Source organism: Antennarius striatus, chromosome 6 (genome assembly GCF_040054535.1).
Source record: "Antennarius striatus isolate MH-2024 chromosome 6, ASM4005453v1, whole genome shotgun sequence".
Taxonomy (NCBI): domain Eukaryota; kingdom Metazoa; phylum Chordata; class Actinopteri; order Lophiiformes; family Antennariidae; genus Antennarius; species Antennarius striatus.
In genome coordinates, this window is record NC_090781.1 from 5,704,540 (window position 1) to 5,721,270 (window position 16,731).

General features: G+C 40.2%; 1 protein-coding gene across 1 annotated transcript in view; it reads left to right on the forward strand.

Moving 5' to 3' along the window:
* LOC137597162 (protocadherin Fat 3-like) overlaps positions 1–16,731 on the forward strand; it is a 137,962-nt gene that overhangs the window by 52,117 nt on the left and 69,114 nt on the right. The window contains exons 4-5 of the mRNA XM_068318131.1: positions 14,149–14,210; positions 16,288–16,602. Coding sequence (XP_068174232.1) covers positions 14,149–14,210; positions 16,288–16,602 — 377 coding nt within the window. The remainder of the gene's footprint in view (positions 1–14,148; positions 14,211–16,287; positions 16,603–16,731) is intronic.

The window sequence follows — 16,731 nt, forward strand, 5'->3', positions numbered from 1 at the left end:
AATAGTATATCAGATGCTCTCCAAAGATCCAGTTCTTTAGTCATTAAACTATTACGACTAATACTGCCTTTTCTCATTCCTGCAAAAAATGGACTATCTGACATTGACTGGTAAATTTTCGATTTGCAGAACGACATATTTCCAGTAAGCCAGACTAATAACTAACAGGTCCCCAGAAAACACTGCAGCTTATTTTATTTGTATTTATTTTTAGTGATCCAATCTGAGACAGCCTGTAGGTTTGCAAACTGTCTCAGTTGTTAGTACAGAAATGATTCTCTGTTGATAGACTTGATGAATCAATAATTCAGCTTATGAGTGTAACCATAATAACTATTCACGTCCAAGTTCAATCAAAGAGCTGAGATGCAGTTATTCATTTCTCTTGTACGCCACCACCATTTTGCAACATAGAAAACAAAACATTATCAATGAGCTTCTATGTTGTGGTCAAGCATTGTGTTGAGGGACATTTTTGTGCACATGTGGCTGATTGCACTTGCTTAAGTTTGAATAATGCATTTACTGGTGTAGGTCCTAAATTGAATGTGTTACTGTACTTTATCTACAAACAAATATATGTGTACATATCATTAGAATATAGAGTATTTAGACACGTGTCAGTACACTATCATTAAGGAAGAATTAATTGGGAGCCATTTTGTCATGAGTCATAATGATGAGCATGTGATTATGCTTTCCATGTCTAATAAATTTTAATTTCTTCCCCTCTCCATACTGTAGGGGTTACTGGCTTAGCCTGAAAACTGGGATCATTTTCTTAGCAAGTACCAGAAGAACCCTTAAAATGAATGTTTGATAATTGTCTTTAATACCAGTTGGTATTATGCTTATGCTCTTTATGCTATCATATGTATAAATAAATAAAAAAAATCCTCAAGTAGCATTTGTGTATCTAAACCACCCACATGTGTCAAACTCAAGGTACAGGGGCCAGGTAAGGCCCGCCACATCATTTTATGTGGCCTGCATGAGCATAAAAGGTCAGAGTGTCTAAAAATAAATAGTACAAAAGCGTGCTTAGACCAAAACTGCATTTCCCACAATTCAGTAATTAAGCCCATTGCAACTGTGACTAAAATGTTTTGAACAAAGTTAATGTCCTAACTTGTGTTTGATGTAATTTTTATTTATACAGTTGGATAGTTTGATCCTTGATTGATGGAGTTATGGTGGTTTGATAACCTGACAAATTAAAAGTATTTATTTTATAACAGAGCATCAATCAAACATTTTTTCTGTTCGACTGTAATTTTTTTAAACTTGAATAAGTAATAAATTCAGTTATTTGACGTTAAGCAGTAGTTACATTTATTTTACATTAGTTTGAGTTACATTTAGTTACATTTTTAAGTTACATCTGGCACTTTGAGGGCAGCCGTGATACTGATGTGGCCCTCAGTCAAAATGAGTTTGACACCCTGATCTAAACCATGTTCATTTTTTATATCTTTCAATATCTTGATAATTTTTGTCAGTCCCAGAATATATCCACCGCCCAAGCATAATTTTTTACAGAAAAAAATAAATATTCTTTTGATGTTCCATATGCAAGCTCCGCGGTGCACTGGCGTCGCGCCCGGAGTTTGCCCCCGCCTCACACCCCATACCAGCTGGGATAGGCTCCAGCACACCTTGACCCGCGCAAGCGGATGAAGTGGGTAGGAAGATGAATGAATGTTGCATATGCATTGAGTTCTATAGATTTCTTTAAGATAAAGTATTATGTTGAATGCAAACTTAAAGAAGGGTCCACAACAAAGATAACGCAGAATTATTTTTAATATATTGCCACAGTATTGCCACAGGTGCTGTAATAGCATGGCTTTTGTTAGATAATACTCCCTGATCTCTGGAGAACCTAAGTCCAGGGCACCAAAATACAGAAGTTGGACAATGGCTCTGCTCTTTTATTTCCAATTACAGTATAGACAAGTTGTATTAATAGTTGTCCTCACCATACTGGTGATACACTTAGCCAAGATGCAGTTTTATCTATCATTAATCGAACTGCTTACCTGCTAATGACAGCCCCTCCATCAAAAGAAGTCTTGCTATATGCTGATTCAAGCTGGGGTCTAAAAGTCCAACCTTGACTTGAGATGATGATTTTCCCTTTGACATCCAAACCCGTTAATTGATTATGCTTACAGTGTTGTATATGTATGAAATTATCTTTTTTGTATTAGTCCTTTTAGTTGTTAGCATATGAACTTTTATTTAAGATGGCGGTGTGCATGACGTCCCATTCTGTTTTTTGAATAATATCCAAGCTGGAGTAATTTCTTTTTTTTAAAGTGGTTTTTACCCACTGACTGCTATTTTTTTTATATTTCTCAATAAATGAAAGTGTGCCCACTTTCATTTATTGAGAAAGTGGGCACACTTTCATCCTATTGATGCGCACGTGAAATTTCCATCCCTATCCACACCCTATCTTTTCCGGGTTAACCAATCAACCTTAAACGTACGTAAGTTGACCTGCTCAGTAATATTTTTCTAAATGAGGCTCTCCTTCCCTGTTGTGCAAACGACTGTATTGTGTTTAAGCCTGATACTTTTAATTTCATCATATAAATTTAAACAACCATTTATTTTTCAAGTTGAATCTCTACTGCTAGTGATTGCAAATTATTGTTAGTACAAGTGAGGACCTTCTATCCAGTCAATTCTGTTTTGAAAGTTCTCAAAAAAGTTTTGTATTAGCCTTAAGTTATTTGAATTGATGTTAAGTATTTGTATCCATGATTATTCCAATGGAATTAGAATTTTTGTTGTGGACACCAGAACACCACGAGTATCATGATTAAGATTTTAATGGATTCATTTCATGCTTACTTTGGGTCAGAATTAATTGCTGTTGAATCTTGCAAGTTTTTCTTGTGCGGGCTATAATATTTAAATTTCTTCTTATGTTTTATTCTTGTTTGCCAAGTATCCTTGGTGTACAAGACTAACTAATCTGATCTGTGATAATTATGTAACAACTTCTTTTCTCAAAATAATTTAAACAATTTTTTTGACATTACGAAATGATGGGTCTGTCTCCCTTAAAAAGAGTTGGTTCTTTATCCAATCCAGTTTTCCACTTTATGTGCCAATCTTAGTCACTGTTCTCTCTGATTCTTTTCAAAATGTGAAAAGAATTAAAAAAAACAAAATAAATGAAAGCAATATTTTTTTTACTATCAGCATTTTACTGAGAAATCACATTTTTTCGTATGATCTTCTTCTTTTTTTCTTTTCGGTTTTTCCCTTCAGGGGTCGCCACAGCGAATCAATTGCCTCCATCTGACCCTGTCTTCTGCATCCTCTTGTCTCACACCAACTACCTTCATGTCCTCTTTCACTACATCCATAAACCTAGTTGGTCTTCCTCTGGCCTCCTACCTGACAGTTCAAAACTCAGAATCCTTCTACCAATATATTCACTATCTCTCCTCTGGACATGTCCAAACAATCTCAGTCTGGCCTCTCTGACTTTATCTCCAAAACCTCTAACATGTGCTGCCCCTCTGATGTACTCATTCCTGATCCTATCCATCATTCTACCAATATATTCACCATCTCTCCTCTGGACATGTCCAAACAATCTCAGTCTGGCCTCTCTGACGTTATCTCCAAAACCTCTAACATGTGCTGTCCCTCTGATGTACTCATTCCTGATCCTATCCATCATTCTACCAATATATTCACTATCTCTCCTCTGGACATGTCCAAACAATCTCAGTCTGGCCTCTCTGACGTTATCTCCAAAACCTCTAACATGTGCTGTCCCTCTGATGCACTCATTCCTGATCCTATCCATCCTGGTCACACCTAAAGAGAACCTCAGCATCTTCATCTCTGCTACCTCCAGCTCTGTCTCCTGTCTTTTCCTCAGTGAAACTGTCTCTAGACCAAACAACATCGCTGGTCTCACCACAGTTTTGTACACCTTTCCTTTCATTTTAGCTGAAACTCTTCTATCACATACAAACACCTGACACTTTCCTCCACCCGTTCCATCCTGCCTGTACAAGCTTCTTCACCTCTTTTCCACACTCTTCATTGCTCTGGACTGTTGACCCTAAGTACTTAAAATCCTCCACCTTCTTGATCTCTTCTCCCTGTAACCTCACTCATTTGCTTGGGTCCCTCTCATTCACACACATGTACTCTGTCTTACTGCAGCTAACCTTCATTCTTCTCCTTTCCAGGACAAACTTGCACCTCACTAGCTTCTCCTCCACCTGTTCCCTGCTCTCACTGCAGATCACAATGTCATCTGCAAACATCATAGTCCATGGAGATTCCTGTCTGACCTCGTCTGTCAGCCTGTCCATCACCATAGCGAACAAGAAGGGGCTCAGAGCTCATCCCTAATGCAGTCCCACCTCCATATTGAACTCCTCTGTCAAACCTACAGCACACCTCACCACTGTCTTACAGTCCTCATACATGTCCTGCACCGCTCGAACATACTGCCACTCCAAAGTTCCTCATACAATACCCCAGTTCCTCTCTGGGCACCCTATCATAAGCTTTCTCCAGATCTACAAAAACACAATGCAGGTCTGGTGGGCCTTTCTGTACTTCTCTATCAACATCCTCAAAGAAAATACTGCATCTGTAGTACTCATTTTGGCATGAAACCATACCGCTGCTCACAAATGCTCACTTCTGCCCTCAGTCTAGCTTCCACTACTCTTTCCCATAACGTCATTGTATGGCTCATCAGCTTTATTCCTCTGTAGTTGCCACAGCTCTGCACGCCTCCCTTGTTCTTAAAAATGGGCACCAGCACACTTCTCCTCCATTCCTCAGACATCTTCTCACTATTTAAGATCCTGTTGAACAACCCAGTCAGAAACTCTACTGCTACCTCTCCTAGACACTTCCAAACCTCTACAGGTATATCATCAGGACCAACTGCCTTTCCACTCTTCATCCTCTTCAATGCCCTCCTCACGTCATCCTGACTAATCTTCGCTACTTCCTGGTCCACAACAGTCACCTCTTCTAGTCTTTGTTCTATCTCGTTTTCCAATTCATCAACTCTTCAAAGTACTATTTCCATCTTCCCATCACACTACTGGCACCTGTCAATACACTTCCATCCCTATCCTTAATCACCCTGACCTGCTGCACGTCCTTCCCATCTCTGTCTCTCCGTCTTGCCAACCTGTATAGATCAGTCTCTCCCTCTTTACTGTCCAACCTAGCATACAAGTCATCATAAGCTCCTTGTTTGGCCTTTCTACCTCTACCTTCACCTTACGCTGCATCTCCCTGTACTCCTGTCTACTCTCCTCAGTCCTCTCAGTATCCGACTTCTTCTTAGCTAACCTATTTCTCTGTATACAAGTCTGTATGCAAGTCTCCTTATGTACTTTCCTTCCAGTGAAACACCAAGTACTCTCCTACCTGTCTCACTGATCACGTTAGCCCTAGTTGTCCAGTCATCTGGGAGCACCTCCTGACCACCAAGAGCCTGTCTTAACTCCCTCCTAAAAGTCATGCAACACTCTTCCTTTTTCAGCTTCCACCATTATGTCTTCTGCTCTGCCTTTGCCCTCTTCATCTTCGTCACCACCAGAGTCATCCCACACACCACCATCCTATGCTGTTTGGCGACACTCTCACCTACCACTATTTTTCAGTCACTGATCTCCTTCAGATTACACCATCTAAATAAAATGTAGTCTACCTGTGTGCTCCTACCACCACTTTTATAGGTCACCCCATGTTCCTGCCTCTTCTGGAATCAAGTATTCACTATAGCCATTTCCATTCTTTTTGCAAAGTCAACCACCATCTGTACTTCTGCGTTCCTCTCCTGGATACCAAACCTGCCCATCACCTCCTCATCCCCTCTGTTTCCTGCACCAACATGTCCATTGAAGTCTGCACCAGTGACAACTCTCTCACTTCTAGGTATGCTCTGCATCACTTCATCAAAGTCCAGACAGAATTTATCCTTCTCCTCCAGCTCACATCTTACCTGTGGAGCATACCCACTAAAAACTTTGAACATCACACCTTCGATTTCTAGCTTCAGACTCATCACTCTGACACTCTTTTTACCTCCAGGACATTCCTCCTCCTTCAAGATAACTCCTACTCCATTTCTCTTCCTATCTACACCATGATAGAACAACTTGAACCCTGCTCCTAAACTTCTAGTCCTGCCACCTTTCCACCTGGTCTCCTGGACACACAGTATGTCTACCTTCCTTCTCTGCATCATGTCAACCAACTCTCTACCTTCTCCCGTCATAGTTCCAACATTCAACGTCCCTACTCTCAGTCCTATACTCTTGGCTTTCCTCTTCTCTCTCTTCGTGCGAACACACTTTCCTCCTCTTCTTCTTCGACCAACAGTAGTGCAATTTCCACCAGCACCCAGTAGGTCAACAGCACCGATGGTGGTCGTTGTTAACCCGGGCATCGACTGATCCGGTATGGAAGTCATAGGTTTGATTTACATGTTTTAATTTGGCAAACGTTTTACGCTGGATTCCCATACTGACGCAACCCTCTGTATTTATCCTGGCTTGGGACCGGCACAATAAGACACTGGCTTGTGTCCTCTTGTGGCTACATTGTATTTTTCCCCATGATCCAAATAGAATTACATATCTGTTACATACAAGGTTACTCATTTTTCAATATAATAAAGTTTCAATTATTATCATACCTATAACCCTTTAGTTATATAAATTCTTTGTTTGATGTATGTGTCATGAATTACTTAGTGTGATCCCAAAAATAAAGGCTGACTTAGTCGCCAATATTTTCGGCTGTAACAACGGGCTGTGGAGGCAAAATGTACGATTAATAAAATAAGGTAGAACTGCCCATCAATAAATTGTGAGGAAAGACGCACATATTGTGGGGGTGTAACTCGCTCGGCACTGCCTCCAGTCCTGGTAAACGTGTGTTCACGTCTCTCATCCATCGCCCCACGACGCAGGCAGCCTAACTTTAAATGCTCTGTTTACACCAATGTCCAGCGGTTGGAGTTCTTTCGTTAATCCTCCCAGGATGATGGCAAGCACCGAATTCAGCTGCTTGACGTGGTTTTTGACAGAAGCGGTGGTGTGGGCATGCATGGAGTCACAGATCAAGAGAGATGGCGAAGCGTGAAAAAAGCCACCCGGTCTCTTTACGTGAACCAGAACAACCACGGAACTGAGTTTACATGTTTCATCGTAAGCGTGTCTCTTCGCTGACGCCATTTTCGGGGGTCTTTAGCCAAACAAACGCGGTTATGCAGCATACCTGCGGTACAGTACCAGCAGACACTGTACACCGGTACCTACCGGAGGTGTGCCGGACGTAGCCTCGTGTCATGTTCTCTAATTGGTGTATTGCTGCTGGCGTATGTAGTGATGTATTACGTCCTATGTCAGCGAACAATGGCCGAGCTGGCGGAGCGCTGACTAAAATCACACAAAAACATTTTTACAGATTTTGGAACTCAGTGTACACATAAGAAACTTACTGTTAAAAAGGCGCAGCGTTGATTTTTGAAAAATTCTAAGGCTTTTAAGCACGTCTTATGGTGCGCAAAATATGGCACCAACATATTTATATTTAAAAGGAACGCTATTAACTGGTTCAGGCACTTACTTTTTTTGGTTGTAATCGGTTCAGGAACGTCAGTTTATGGGTGGAACACAAAACTGGAAACGTTATAATTCTGTTTCTGTTCGGAACAAACCGCTGGAAAAAAATTGTGGTTCAAAGGCCTGCTTTTTAATTGTCGTTCAACATAATTAAAAAATAAATAAATACTGAAACACGCCTGGACAAAAATGATGGTACCTCTGTAAAAAAAATTGACCAGAGTAACTCAGGTGTGTCCTGTAATTGGTATCACAGGTGTGTTGAATCTCATAAGTAGTCAGTCTGCCTATTTAAAGGCTGACAAATAGTCACTGTGCTGTTTGGTGACATGGTGTGTACAGCACTGAACATGGACAGCAGAAAACAAAGGAGAGAGTTGTCTCAGGAGCTTAGAAAGAAAATGATAGACTAGCATGATAAAGACTGTAAGACAGCTGTAAGCAGCTTGATGTCCCTGTGACAACAGTGGCACATATTATTCAAAAGTTTAAGATCCACGGGACTGTAGCCAACCTTCCTGAACGTGGTCGCAAGAGGAAAATTGACGATAAATTGAAGAGATGGATAGTACAAAAGGTATCTAAAGAGCCCAGAACAACCTCCAAGGAAATTAAAGATGAACTCCAAGGCCAAGGTACATCAGTGTCGGATCGCACTATTTGTCGTTGTTTGAGTCAAAGTGGACTCCATGGGAAACGATCAAGGAGGACACCACTGTCTGACAAATCATAAAAAAGCGAGACTGGAATTTGCGAAAATGCATGTTGACAAGCCACAAAGCTTCTGGGAGAATGTTCTTTGGACAGACGAAACAAAACTGGAGCTTTTTGGTAAGGCACATCAACTATGGCAAAATCAACTATATGAAGAAAAGAACACTGGCCCTACAATGAAACATGGAGGAGGTTTGGCTATGTTCTGGGGCTGCTTTGCTGCATCTGGCACAGGGTGTCTTGAATCTCTGCAAGGTACAATGAAATCTCAAGATTATCAAGGCATTCTGGAGAGAAATGTGCTGCCTAGTGTCAGAAAGCTTGTTCTCAGTCGCAGATCATAGGTCTTCCAACAGGATAACAACCCCAAATTCACTGCCAAAAATACGCAAGAATGACTTGGAGAAAAGCACTGGACTATTCTGAAGTGGCCCTCTATGAGCCCAGATCTAAATTCTATTGAACATCTGTGGAAAGAGCCGAAACATGCCATCTGGAGAAGACACTCTTCAGACCTGAGACAACTGGAGGAGTGTGTTCACAAAGAGTGGGCAAAAATACCTGCTGAGAGGTGCAGAGGTCTCATTGACAGCTACAGAAATTGTTTAATTGTAGTGATTTCCTTAAAAGGTTGTGCAACAAAATATTAAGTTATGGGTACCATCATTTTTGTCAAGGCCTGTTGCATTAGTTTTAGTTTTTTTTTAATCTGTCAAACAATAATTCCAAAGTCATGTCTGATTTTGATTTATTTTTCAATAAATTTTTATCCAATGTTAATTGGTTACTTTCAAGTGATTTTGGTGACCATTGTGGGTTTTTCTTTCATTAACAGAGGGGTACCAACAATTTTGTCCACGTGTGTTATATATACATATATGTGTATATATATATATATATATATATATATATATATATATATATATATATAATATATATATGTGTGTGTGTGTGTGTGTGTGTATATACAGTATGTATATAATATATATACAGCCAAACCTCGGTTTCCGAACAAATTTCGTTCCGGAAGGCTGTTTGAATACCAATTTGTTCGAATTCCAAATACATTTTTCCCATTACAAATAATGTAAATAGTCTTAATCCGTTCCAAGACGCTAGAAAACTACCTTTTTTCAACATAATATGTTATTTCATAATTTCATTTATATATCAAATTGTATAGTAATGAAACACATCAAAGAAATGTAAAACAAAGAAGGAAACACGCGAAACAAAGAAAAAACCCCAGATCTAATCAAGTTAGCCTAAGGTACCGTCGTCTTTTGGACAGACGTTTACGGTACCGTAACTCGTACCATAGGCAATGGAATGCAAATTAAGTGAAAAATTATTGAATACAGTAAACTAAAATAAAAAGCACATCACCGTCACGTCTTCTCTCGACTTTTCTCACATTTTCTCGCACTTGGCGGCGAGAAATAATAATAATGATAGATTAGATTTATATAGTGCTTTTCTGGACACTCAAAGATGCTTTACATTGGATCCATTATTCATTCACTCCTCATTCATACTTGGTGATGGTAGACTGTGTGTAGCCACAGCTGCCCTGGGGCAGACTGACGGAGGTGTGGATGCCAGTCTGCGCCTATGGCCCCTCCGACCACCAGCGGAACAGTCACACACATTCACACACCAGTGAGTGCCTCACTGGAGGCAAGGATGGTAAAATGTCTTTCCCAAGGACACAACGACAGATGACTCGGCAGGAGCGGGAATCGAACCGCCAATCTTGAATCATTGGATGACTTCTGACAAAAATTCTGAATTTTTTGGTTGAATTCCGATTTGTTTGATGTCTAATGCATGCAAAAACCAAGGTTTGCTAGTATATACAGTTGTGTTCAAAATAATAGCAGTCTGTTTAAAAAATTGAGTAAAGCCCAAAATCCTTGTAATGGTTTTTATTTCCATGCATTGGGAACACTGCAGATTATATGCTAAATCAAAACATGAAGAAAAAAGCAGAAATTCTTTAATTTACAGAAAATGAAGAACAATCAACATTGGGTTGTTCAAAAAAATAGCAGTATCTGCATTTTACTTTACAAACTCAAATATTTACTGTATAAACTGAAAAATATCCAGGATTCAGCATTCCTATGAATCACTAAACTAATATTTAGTTGTATAACCACTGTTTCTGAGAACCGCTTCACATCTATGTTGCATGGAGTCGACCAATTTCTGGCATCTGTGAACAGGTATTCCAGCCCGGATGATTTGACAACGTTCCATAATTTCTCTGCATTTCTTGGTTTTGCCTCAGAAACAGCATTTTTAATGTCACCCCACAAGTTTTCTATCGGATTAAGGTCCGAGGATTGGGCTGGCCACTCCATGACTTTAATTTTGTTAGTCTTGAACCAAAAAGCTGCTTGCTTACTGGTGTGTTTGGGGTCGTCGTCTTGTTGAAACACCCATTTCAAGGGCATTTCCTCTTCAGCATAAGGCAACATGACCTCTTCAAGTATTTTGATGTACCCAAACTGATCCATGATCCCTGGTATGCGATAAATAGGCCCGACACCATAGTAAGAGAAACATCCCTATATCATGATGCTTGCACCAACATGCTTCACTGTCTTCAGAGTGTGCTGTGGCTTGAATTCAGTGTTTGGGGGTCATCTGACCAGCTGTCTGCGGCCCTTAGACCCAGAAAGAACAATCTTACTCTCATCCGTCAAAAAAATGTTTCTCCATTTCTCTTTTGGCCAGCCAATGTGTTCTTTGGCAAATTGTATCCTCTTCAGCACGTCTTTTTTTTAACAATGGGACTTTGCGGGGGCTTTTTGCTGATAGATTACCTTCACACAGGCGTCTTCTAATCATCAGACTCAGCATCGGACTGTCTTTGATCATCCTGGAGCTGATCATTGGCTGAGTTTTCACCATTCTGTCTATTCTTCGATCCATTCGAATGGTAGTCTTTCGTTTTCTTCCATGTCTCTCTGGTTTTGCCTTCCATTTTAAAGCATTGGAGATCCTTTTAGCCGAGCAGCCCATCATTTTCTGCACTTCTTTATATGTTTTCCCTTCATTAATCAACATTTTAATCAAAGTACGTTTTTCTTCTGAACAATGTCTGGAACGACCCATTTTTCTGAGGTTTTCAGAGAGAAATGCATGAGCAACATGTGCTAGCTTCATCCTTAATTAAGGGCCACCTGATTGACACCTGTTTTTTCACAAATTGAATGATTTCACTAATTGAACTCCACACTGCTATTTTTTTGAACATGCCCCTTCAATTCATTATTCAATTACACAGACTCAGGAGCATACATATCATGAATTTTGGCTCTGTTGGTTTTCTATGACCCTACTACAGCAACTGGTAAATTATTTGCCATGCAGTAATATAATTTCTACCAAAAACAGGTTATTCATGTTGGACTGCTATTATTTTGAACACAACTGTGTATGTGTGTGTGTGTGTGTGTGTGTGTGTGTGTGTGTGTGTGTGTGTGTGTGTGTGTGTGTGTGTGTGTGTGTGTGTGTGTGTGTGTGTATGTTTATATATATATACTGTATATGTATGTATATGTGTGTATGTGTATGTTTATATAAAAAAATGTCCCTCTCACCCTCGTGGGGTGGTATCTTTGTGTCATCCTCAAGCTCGGGTCCTCTACCAGAGGCCTGGGAGTCTGAGGGTTCTGCGCAGTACCTTAGCTGTTCCTAGGACTGCGCTCTTCTGGACTGAGGCTTCAGATGTTGTTCCAGGAATCTGCTGGAGCCACTCTTCCAGTTTGGGGGTCACTGCCCCAAGTGCTCCTATTACCACGAGGACCACATTAACCTTGATCTGTTCCAGCTGTTCTTCAACCCTTGATACTTCTCAATCTTTTCGTGTTCCTTCTTCCTGATGTTGGCGTCAGCTGGAATCGCCACATCTATCACCACTGCTCTTCTGCTCTTTGTCCATCACCACTATGTCCGGTTTGTTAGCCAGCAGCTGTTTCTCAGTCTGGAAGCTGAAATCCGACAGGATCTTAGCCTTGTCATTCTCAACCACCTTCGATGGTATGTTCCATTGGGATTTGGGTATGTCTAGTCCATACTGGGTACAGATGTTCCTGTACACTATCACAGCTACGTGGTTGTACCTTTCCATGTATGCTGAGCTGGCGAGCATCTTACACCCTTCTACCACATGCTGGACTGACTCTGGGGCTTCTTTACATAGCCTGCACCTTGGGTCAGATCTACTGTGGTAGATATTGGCCTCTATTGCTCATGATCAGTGCCTCTGTGCTGTCTGTCAGTCCAGCTTTATTCAGCCATCGGTAGGTGTTCTTGATATCAGCCACTTCCTCTATCTGACGGAGGTACATGCCGTGTAGGGGCTTGTCCCTCCATGTTGTCTCCTCCTCCTTCTCTTCCTCCTCAGGTTTCTGCTGTCTAAGGCATTCACTGAGCAGTTCATCTGTTGGGGCCATCTTCCTGATGTACTCTTGGATTTTTGATGTCTCAAACTGGACAGTGGCCCTGATGCTCACTAGTCCTCGGCCTCCCTCTTTCCGCTTAGTGTACAGCCTCCGGGTGCTGGACTTGGGATGAAACCCTCCATGCATGGTGAGGAGCTTTTTAGTCTTAATATCTGTGGCTTCTATCTCCTCCTTTGGCCAGCTTATGATCCCAGCGGGGTATCTGATAACCGGCAGTGCGTACATGTTGATGGCTCGGACCTTGTTCTTGCCATTCAGCTGACTTCTCAGGACTAGCCTTACTCTGTGGAGGTATTTGGCTGTGGATGACTTCCTTGCGGCCTCCTGATGATTGCCATTAGCCTGTGGGATTCCAAGGTATTTGTAGCTGTCTTTGATGTCTTCTATCCTGCCCCCTGGTAGGTCAACCCCTTCAGGTCTGATCATCTTGCCTCTTCTTGATACCATCCGGCCACATTTGTCTAATCGGAATGACATCCCTATATCGTCGCTGCAGATCCTGGTGGTGTGGATCAGTGAGTCAATTTCTCGCTCATTCCTTGCATACAGCTTGAGGTCATCCATGTAGAGGAGATGGCTGATTGTTGTCCCGCTTCGGAATCGGTATCCGTAGCCACTCTTTGTGATGATGTGACTGAGGGGGTTCAGGCCTATGCAGAACAGCAGTGGTGATAGTGCATCCCCTTGGTATATGCCGCACTTGATGTTAACTTGGGCAATTGGCTCGGAGTTAGTCTACAGGGTTGTCTTCCACTTTCCCATTGAGTTCTTGATGAAGGCTGTTAGTGTCCTGTTGATCTTATACAGTTCCAGACATTCCAGTATCCACGTGTGTGGCATTGAATCGTAGGCTTTCTGGTAATCTATCCAGGCGGATAGATGCACAAGTTGGTCTGCCTATTCTTAATAAAGTACATTACATACATTTGCTTTAAAAGCAAACTTTGTGTTGATAATGTGACGGGGTAAAACCCTTGTTCTCCAGGTCACACACATGGCCTTAAATCTATTTTATTAGGAAATGGTGAGAGGATGTAATGACAACAATATTGCTGTCTGAAAATGATCAAAGGTATAAAGTCGTACAAAGTACGGTAGAAGGTTTTCTGTGGCTTTCTACTTGGTTGAATAGTAATTTGTCCCATAAAACACTTTCAATTTTTAATTTAAATGTAATTCTAGGATTAATCTGAAGTCCTATTGCTTGACATACAGTTTATGTATTTTTTCGTCTCTCCATTTTCTTTTTTTTTGACACAAGTTGTGAGCATTTGTGCATTTGGCTTACGAGACAATATTTCATATTTTTTCGCCCTTGCTGTCTGTCTCAGGTCTAATCACTACAACCTCCCGGAAACTGGATCGTGAACAGCAGGCCGAGCATGTTTTAGAGGTAAGGATGCAGTATGTATGTACTGTAGGCTATATGTGTGCATTGTTTGACTCAATTTAATTTTCCTGCAACTAGACATAAGCAAGGAAAGGTATGGATTATTGTTGGGTAATAACAGCATTTAAAAGTCAACAGAAAACACCTAGCACAATTCTTGGACAAGCTAATGCTAACTGCCAGTAATTTTTTGGCAGCAGAGTAAAACCTTACAGTTGAGCTCACCGAATCTTTTTGAATGAGACTTGCAATTGTTGACCACAGCACTCAATAGAGCTAGTTCAAAGAATGGTAGAATGTAAGTATTTTTTCCAGAATCTCACCCATCAAATTCATGGGCCTTTGAAAACTAAATTTTTGCTAATTTGTAATCAGATTAACCCATTTCATGAGAGACAACCTTGCCGTCTTTCTCAGTAAGTATGTATGTTTGTTCACTGTTGAGTTAATGACAATAATTTTGACCTTCCTTTCACTGAAAGAAATTGAAAGGGTTTTGCATTCATCACCCTTGGCCATTCCTCACTATTCTATATTAATATTTAGCTCTTTTTAAGCAACCCTGTGGAATTAATTATAGTTAATATGTTGTTGGGATTATTATTAAAACCTATGACTATATTAAAACCTGATTTTGAGGCTACAAGATCAACTTCTCTTCATCAGAGATCAAACAGCTAATCTTTAAAATTACCTGGTCTGTCATCTAGGTCTGCCCCTTTCACACAGTCTCCAGTGGCTTTATTTATCAGTGTATTTCTCAGGGGTTTTTTTGCAGTTCATTCTTTGGTTGTATTTGTTGTTAATTTATCAAAACTCTCTGGGGGAAAATTTTGTTATGTAGTTTCTGAAATGGAGGCATCTATGTCTCTTGCAAAAAACAAGAAAATCCTTGGTTTAAATCCAACTCTGATTTGTTGTGGGTTTTACATTTTTTCCCCATGTCTGTGTGGGCTCTCTCCAGGTTCTCTGGCTTTCTCCCACTACCAAGAACATGCAATTCATGAATATGACTGTGATTGATCATTGTCATTCATTTGGCCGAGTGATAAAATGTGTGCTTATCCAGGGCATTTCACAAATCACTGCAGATCTGCTTTTCCTTTCCAGAAAGAATCCTCCATTAAGCAAAGATAGCTATGGGCATACTGTATGTGGAAATGAATTACTATGCTCATGCCATGTAAATCTGTGAAAAACTGACAACGATTCCAGATCCAACACAATTCATATGAAGCTGGGACGAAATAGATTCAAAGTTGTCATTTGTTAACCCCACCTCACCTTCATTTTTTTTAAAATGGTGGTGAGGTGAGGTCAGTTATTAACACTTTATAATTTCATTATATTCCATAGTTGTTTTTTTCTTTCTTTTTTGTTTAGTTGTGAATTGTTTGTAGGAACTTATTATTTCTTTACAGACGATTTACAGCTAAGATTTTGTCAGAATGTATAACTGCTTACAAAACAACCTTAAAAGAAATACAGATGATTTTCTTTGTCATTTGAAAATCAAATAAAATACAGTACAGTGCTTTCTTCTAAAACACAAAAACAGTGTGACTACAGTGATTTTCCACTTACCAGAAGGCTGGTGGTTCTATCCTTAGTCCCTGCAGTCAATATTTTAAAGTGTTCTTGGGCATGATATTGAATCCAATTTGCTCCAAGAATGGTTAAATTGATTACTGTGCCTGATTAGCAGGTGGTCCCTTGCACATTAGCTGCTGCCACAACTTTGTGATTGCTCAGTCGGAAAAGTACAACTCTATATAAATACAGCAAACTATAGGCCTCCTCTTCGCCATAGTGTACTTTGAATCTCCACAATACCCAAAATTCATATCGTTCAAAACATTTTTTGCTTTTATTCTTAGTTAATGAGTTGAAATAGTATTTATCAAAATCAGAAAACATAACAAAAATTATTGTAATTCTATTAAATTATCTTTGAAGGGTATAAAAACGAGTTAGTTTTTCCTTTACAGCCTCCAATGTACATTCTAATTCTTGATTCGGGATACTTTTGCAGAGCATATGTTTACGTTTAATCTTTTACTCTATTTGACTCTGTTTGCAGGTCTTGGTGTCTGATGGGGATCCTAATCCCAGACATAGTACAGTGTGGGTCATGGTTCAGGTCCTAGATGAAAATGACAACAAGCCCATCTTTCCTGAGAAAGTCTACCAAGTCAAACTTCCAGAGAGAGATCGAAGAAAAAAAGGCGAACCCATCTATCGGGTGTTTGCTTATGATCGTGATGAAGGGCCAAACAGTGACCTCTCTTACAGCCTAGTGGATGGAAATGAGGAGGGAAAGTTCTTCATTGATCCCAAGACTGCAGTTGTATCTTCGCGCAAGGCCTTCACTGCTGGGAGTTATGACATCCTAACTGTATGTGAACTTAATCAATACTTCAGTAATCCAGCTATAGGTTTTTGTACAGTTTTTAACATTTTGTTTTATCTTATTGGTTAAACTTTGTTTCTAGAATTTTGATTGAGACTACTTGAAAGTAAATAC